We start from the raw sequence: 6,368 nt of genomic DNA, 5'->3' as shown, positions 1-6,368 counted from the left end.
GAATATTCCACTAAAATATTAGTGCCATTGAATATTTAAGCAATATTAATCAGTCTCCTGTCATGTAGCCAGACACAACAGGCCATGTTGTGTGTTTGCACACACATGGAAAACCCAGAGGAGCTAAAGCAGGAGAAACCGAGATCGCTGGTTGCAGAGACTGGGGTGAGGGAATGAGCTGTGGGTGATTAGTAGTCCACGTGTCTCTGTGATGGAAATGTTCTAGGAGTACATAGTGGTCACGGGTGTAAAATCCTGCGAATGTACGTACTGACACTTGAAGTTGTAATTTCAAAGGATCAGAGTAAATTGTTTGGAACTTAGTTTATCTTTTATTTATAAAACACTAATATATAAGGACAGTAAATACTTCTATAACAACTACAGAAATGACAAAGAACGCAATGACAAGGTCAGGGAATTCATCCTGTGGGGCTGCAGCGGACATGAGCTGCTGTTGGGGAGCTGAGGCTGGTTGCTCAGCTGCAGGAGGTGTTTGCTCCAGCCGTTCCGTGACCCCGCTGGCTGGGGCTGGGGGCTGCTCATGTTCTGGGGCCACGAAAGGGGCAGGTGGCTCTTCCAGCTCCTGACTGTCAGCCAGAGCTGGGAGTACCTCCTGCCCTGGTGGGGACGCTGCAGTGAGGGTCTCCGATTCTCGTACCCGCTGAGCTCCAGGAGAACTGGTGGCTTCAGGCAGCCTGGGCCGCGAGGCTGCAGTGGGCACCACAGAGATAGCGGGGGCTCGCTCGCGAGGCACGTCTGGACGGGGCTCTAGAGCTGATGCCAAAGCTTCAAGAATAGAAAGTGTCATCACCGTGAGTGCCATTCCATGGCAGGAAACCTCTCCCGCAGACATTGTCATCTGAGTCAAAGAACCCACCAGGAGGAAATCTCCCAGACGGCAGGCTAATGGAACAGTGATCTGAGACTAGTCCCTACGCCTGGCCCACCTACAGTCTCAGGAAACATGTTCTATGTGGCATACCCCGTCCCATCCACATGCCCACATCTCCCACCCGGAGTCCTCCTCGCCCAGAGACTCTGGCTCATAGGGCTCACGGTGTTTCCGCCATGAGTAGAGAAGGCGGGCGCGGCGCTGCAGCTCGGAGCCCGGCATGTGGACCCCTACATATGCCTGCAGCAACTTCAAGCTGGTGAAGTCTGGAGGCTGGAAAAAGTCCTCGGGGTAGTGATCCAGCCAGGTGCCCAGGATGGAGGAGATGGCCCTGGGGATACAAAATAGCCAGAACAATCACCATGGTTTGTTCCCCCCACTGTTGTCTCAGGACAAGCCTGTGGGACTTGGCCTCTAGGCCTCCTGCCTCTGGACGTCCAGAGTGTGGTTCTATACGTTGTCCACCTGTGATTTGGCAGTCCCGCCGACGAGAGACCTGGTCACTGAAGAGGGACCGTCAAGATTCTGTTTGACGGGAACCCCTTAACCAATGATGTGGTGGTCTCTGTCCTTCTTGGGGAAGCCAGCCAGACTCCTCGGTGTCTCCCCCTGCTTACCTCCCACCGGAATTCAAGTCCGTGCGTGAGTGGAGGGGTGGTGTCGGGGTGAGTCAGTGCCTTCACTGCATACCCTAGCGCTCCATGAAAATCTGCACCAATAAAGGACAAGGGGACTCTGTTTCTTACCTGGGCTTGCTAGGACCCTCCTGATGCCTTCAACGTGACGACCTGTGCCTCTGTGCTGCCTCATGCACTCAGTGCACAAGTGGGTGTCATCCCGCTGACACCGTTCTCCCATCGTGTGGGCGATATGTGCTCCTTGAGCCCTCACTGTGTCTCCTGTACCCTTGCTAAGCACGCACCGTGGATGTTCCCCAAGGTGGTGAGTGTGATGCTCCCCAAAACCGTTATTCTGGGTCCCCTGATGGGATCTAGGCAAGGCTGTGAGTGGGAAGGGATGGGGTTGGACTCTCTAAAGGGATGACGCGGTGTCTGGCGCCCTCTGCTGCCTCCTTGTGCCCACAGCCCTACCTCTACCAGACAGGACAGAACCCCTTTCCTTGCCTCCAAGAGAAAGCCCTCAGAACTTTGCCCTCTCACAGGACTCTCAGACGTGTGGGATGCTGGGTCCTGCAGCCCGTCCCATGCACAGTCTCAGCACTGCCCTCTTGGAGAAGGAAGGCCCTCCAGCCTGAGCTCAGCCTACTCACAGTTTCTCCTGCTCCCGGGTTCCGCCATCCTCCTCAGCCTCTGAATGGAAGCATCCGTATCTGGAGGAGGCCAGAAGGACATCATATGAGCTGTCCTGTGGATGCTATGTCTTGTCCTATCCAGAGTCCGTGATTGCTGACTAGAATGGAGCTCTGGAGGGGAGGGTACAGTCCGCTCTGCACATTGGATCCCAGTCAGCTCCTACAGAAGTGCCTGCACCTAGTGGGGCTTCCTGCGTGTTTGAAGAATGATAGGGCCCCAGTCAGCTCCATCACACATATTGGTGTGGGTCTGGGCGTGCTGCTCATCCTGGGCATCCTTGACTGGTTTGAGCCAGGACTCAGACACACAGATAGAGCCTCCAGTCTCCTTTTCCAATGGGAAAACAGCCCAAGTCAACACCTGGCGAGAGTGAGGGATGAGGCAGAAAGTTGATCATGGGGAAGAGGACAAAGATGACCCAGCAGAGACACAGCCCTGCCAGCAGAGCTTTCCTCAGGCCAGGGTGACTTTCCCTGCAGTGCCCCCATTGAGTACCTGGAGTTATTCTACCCCGATCAGAGGAACAAATGGAGACTCAAGGATGTTTGGTGACTTTCCTTAGACTCAAAGCTTTAAGGGGCTGAATCACACTGGGCTGTGAAGGGCAGGGTGCTCACCTCATAAACAACACTTCCAAGACCTTTTGGGTGGTAGTAAAGGTTGTGTACGTGCCCAAGAATGTGGAGACATATGTGGGGTCTGTCCCCAGGAAGGCGGGCACGAGGTGTTCCACTCGCTGCTTCAGCAGGCCTGCATCGATGGTCCACCGCACACAGTTCTCATTATCATCCCCGGGTGTGACCTTTGTACCCTGAGGTAGAACACAGGAAGGACATAGAATCAGACACAGCACTATGGCCAGCAGGAGGATTGGAGTCCAGAATGCAGACCAAACCCCCAGACCCCAGTGACTTTGTGAAAGCCTGAGACGTGGGTGCCCAGAGTAGGAAAAGGATCTTGGCATTCACACGAGAATTTGAGGTGGGAAATGACTGAACATAGTAGGTTCTCAGGTCAGATTTCTTGATGAGTATGCACGGCACCTCCCCACATGAACAGCAGTGTCCCTGTGATTTCTAACAGCACAGTCCATTCTGGGGATCCGAAGAGAGGGACAGTACCTGGCAGAGGTTGGATCAGGATAATAGGACATGTAGGATGTTCAGTGCAGCACTGTGGCATGGCAAGAGAAGGGAATCCTGTCACAGTCCCACATTTGTGAAGGGCTGAATGGGTGAGGTGAGTGGTCACATTTCCAGAATGTTGTCTAGGTGGTAAGGCCCTTGCTCCTGATCTGGAGGGGCCCCAGGGGCATGTTGCTTGGCCACCAAAGTGCAGAGCATTAGACATAATGCAATGAGCCCCATGTCCTTTGGGTAAAAATCTCCCTGCTCGTCACGAACGTGTGTCAGACGTGGAGAAGGTGTGGAAGGATGGTCGGGCGACCCGGGACCCCTGGGAACGTTCGTCGGGGAAACGTGTACAACAATGCCAATACATTCTAGACAGAATGGGACGTGAAATGGTCTCACGCCTCTTTTCTGATCTTCCTGCAAATAAGTGGAGAGTGACGTTGCGTCTGGCCGTGGCAGGGGCTGGGCCCTGCTGGCATGTTTGGGGAGCAGATGGGGTTCCAGGTTCATCTGGGACCAGGAGTCTCCGAGAACTACCAGGGGAGCAGCAGTGTGTTTTCTGGGCCCTGGGATTCTTTGCATTGGCTCTGGGCCCTTGGTGTTGGGTTTCCCTGGTACCTGCACTCACCCTGAGCCAGCGGGGCTTCGTGCTGATGGCATGGGGCTTCCTCCTTTCCTTCAGGGAAGTAGAGCAGGGGCTCTCATTCAGCTTGTCCTCCATCTGTGGCATGTGGCTCTGTAAAGACAGTGCCCAGCAGGCAGGCAGGAGTCCTCAAAGCCGTGTCTGCTTGCTTTCACTTGTCCTCAGACCCATAAGAATTCATTCCAGATATGACACCACAGTGTGCACTCACCTCCCCCACGGAGGAGAAGCAAGGTGGCGTGAGGGCCTTGGATTCAACCTGTTACAGGTTAGAGGCCCCTCAGAGATCCCTTTTCCCTCCTTCCAGCATGACATGTGCATGGCCATGATGGGTCCACCAGGTGGTCCACTGCCATCGAACCTGCTCCGGTCCCGGGGAGGACCGGCCCCCATGTCCCCCTTTCCCCGAAACTGAACATGAGGGGATGGGGGTGCCCAGGGAAGGCTCCGAGCTGTGACCTGACCTGACCTGGCCTGCTCTAGGCTGCTCTGTGTTACCTTATGTGACCTCCCGGAAAACATCCTGAGGCATCGCCAGCATGGGTCAAGGAAACCTCTCCAACATCTGAGTAATCCTGCGCACTGGGGTTTCTGGCATCCAGAGTCCCGGTACCTGGGAAAACAACAAGAGAACATCCTCAAGTCTCTGTGTCTGTAGGCAAGTGAGCCTGGGATGGGACCTTCCTAGAACATGGGTGCCAGGTTACAGGAGTTCCAAGCTTTCCTGGGGCCTATTGTGAGCAAAGTGATGTCACGGCCTAGGATCCACCTCCTGAGTCCCCCTCTGGGATAACACCTTTGCAAATAGTCCTCTCTTTGCTGACTGCTCACCCCCATTCTCCATGAAATGTCCCATCGGTACACAGTTCCACCAATGCACCCCTCTCCACAGTCCCCTGAGAAGCTCTGGGGGCAGCCAGGGTCCCAGCTGTGAGACCTATCTGGGTTGAGACAGAACTCTTCTTTCTTACCTCTTTCTGGTCCCAGATTCGCGACTGTGCTTCTCAGGGATGGTCCGTGTCTTTTCCGCCCAATGGAGATCATTCTAGCATGTCCTCAGGATGTCCTCAGGCATATGTGGGATGATACCTGTGAAATTGGAGCAGCGGTGTCACCTGTTGGAAGTTTATCCAACCACATTGACTTCAACTTCTCACCTCCTCTGATTCTGCTGCTCCTCTGATCCCAGCCCACAGTCCTTCCAGGTGTGCGTACGTGCGTGAGTGTGTGTGTGTGTGTGTATGTGTGTTTACCAGTGCTTGTTTTCTGGGGTCCCAGGAGGTCACATCCCCACCTAGCGAAAGATGGCCAAACATTTCCTAGGAGCTTAGGTTCTCTACTTTCTAAAGCAATCCCTACAGAAGGGATTGGAGTTGGAGCCTAGTAGGACAGAACTCTCTTTTACGTAGACTTTGTCAGTAGTGTGGCACGAGCCATTCCCTGCCTTTCCACTGGGTACATACAATGGGGACAGAGTGACACTCAGTGGGTTGCCCTGGCCTGGGGGTCCTCCTCAGGGAAGAACGTGCTGGGATGTCTTCTGTGACGCTCCTCTTCAGCCTCACCCCCACGCCACCTCCATGTCTGCACCCAGTGACAGTAACACACCCTTTTCCAGACCCCCTTCGAAATCCTGGGTCAAATCCAGGACCCCATTTTGAGGACATGAAGTTGGGGTCATGCCTGGTTCTGACTCTCTACCCGTCTGTGATTCTGGGCAAGGCACTGACCCTAGCAGAGTCTTCACTTTCCCCCCCCCTCAGTGGCTCCCTGGGATGCCCACATCCTGTCAACACATCCTTGTGGGATTTCCTTCCTGGAGTGTGGTATGGACGTAGTGTTTGATTTCTGTTGCAAAGAAGATGGCACCGTGGCTCCAGACCAAACAAGTTTAGGTGATAAAATGTGCATGGCATGGCCATGTGCTCACTGTCACTCTCTGTGTTGTCTCTCAGCTCCTCACAGTGGGGACCAACCCCCGTGTTGAGTCATGACACGGACAGGTACACACAGCCTGGCCCTGAGAGACAACAACAGACAGGGAAGAACTAAGGCACTCGATGTGGACTGAATCCTGCCACCACCCTGAAGTGGGCTCAGGGGTTGAGTGAAGCAGGTTCTGTCTGAGTGATGACAGCAGCCCCAACCTCCTGAGAGGCTCTGGCAGGAGCCCTCAGCTGAGCCCTGCTGAATTCCTGGTCCCCTGGGCCTGTAAGGTGGGAAGTTAATGGGGAAGCCACTAAGGGTGGGGGAATATTGTCCCACGGCACTAGAGCAGAGTAGTGACAACGTCCTCCTGCCCCAGGCCCTGGCCCTCCTCACCCTCCCTCTCTGCTGTCCTCCGCAGCTCTTTCCGGTCTCCCTGGTCTCCTTTCACACGTCCC

At 54.6% G+C, this 6,368-nt stretch overlaps 1 protein-coding gene across 1 annotated transcript; it reads right to left on the bottom strand.

Annotated features, from left to right (window-relative positions):
- Window positions 1-346: 346 nt before the first annotated feature.
- Window positions 347-4,517, bottom strand: LOC125153459 (ral guanine nucleotide dissociation stimulator-like). Its single transcript, XM_047836634.1, has 7 exons — window positions 4,483-4,517; window positions 4,196-4,243; window positions 3,970-4,077; window positions 2,826-3,019; window positions 2,166-2,225; window positions 1,060-1,226; window positions 347-789 (listed from the first exon to the last, which is right to left on the bottom strand). The coding sequence occupies exons 1-7, from the start codon at window positions 4,504-4,506 to the stop codon at window positions 347-349; spliced, it is 1,044 nt and encodes a 347-aa protein (XP_047692590.1). The 5' UTR covers window positions 4,507-4,517.
- Between the last annotated feature and the right edge of the window lie 1,851 nt (window positions 4,518-6,368).

Source organism: Prionailurus viverrinus, chromosome A2, assembly GCF_022837055.1.
Source record: "Prionailurus viverrinus isolate Anna chromosome A2, UM_Priviv_1.0, whole genome shotgun sequence".
In the NCBI taxonomy this organism is placed as follows: domain Eukaryota; kingdom Metazoa; phylum Chordata; class Mammalia; order Carnivora; family Felidae; genus Prionailurus; species Prionailurus viverrinus.
The sequence above is the reverse complement of the archived record's forward strand: the minus strand, read 5'-3'. Positions and strand labels throughout refer to the sequence as shown.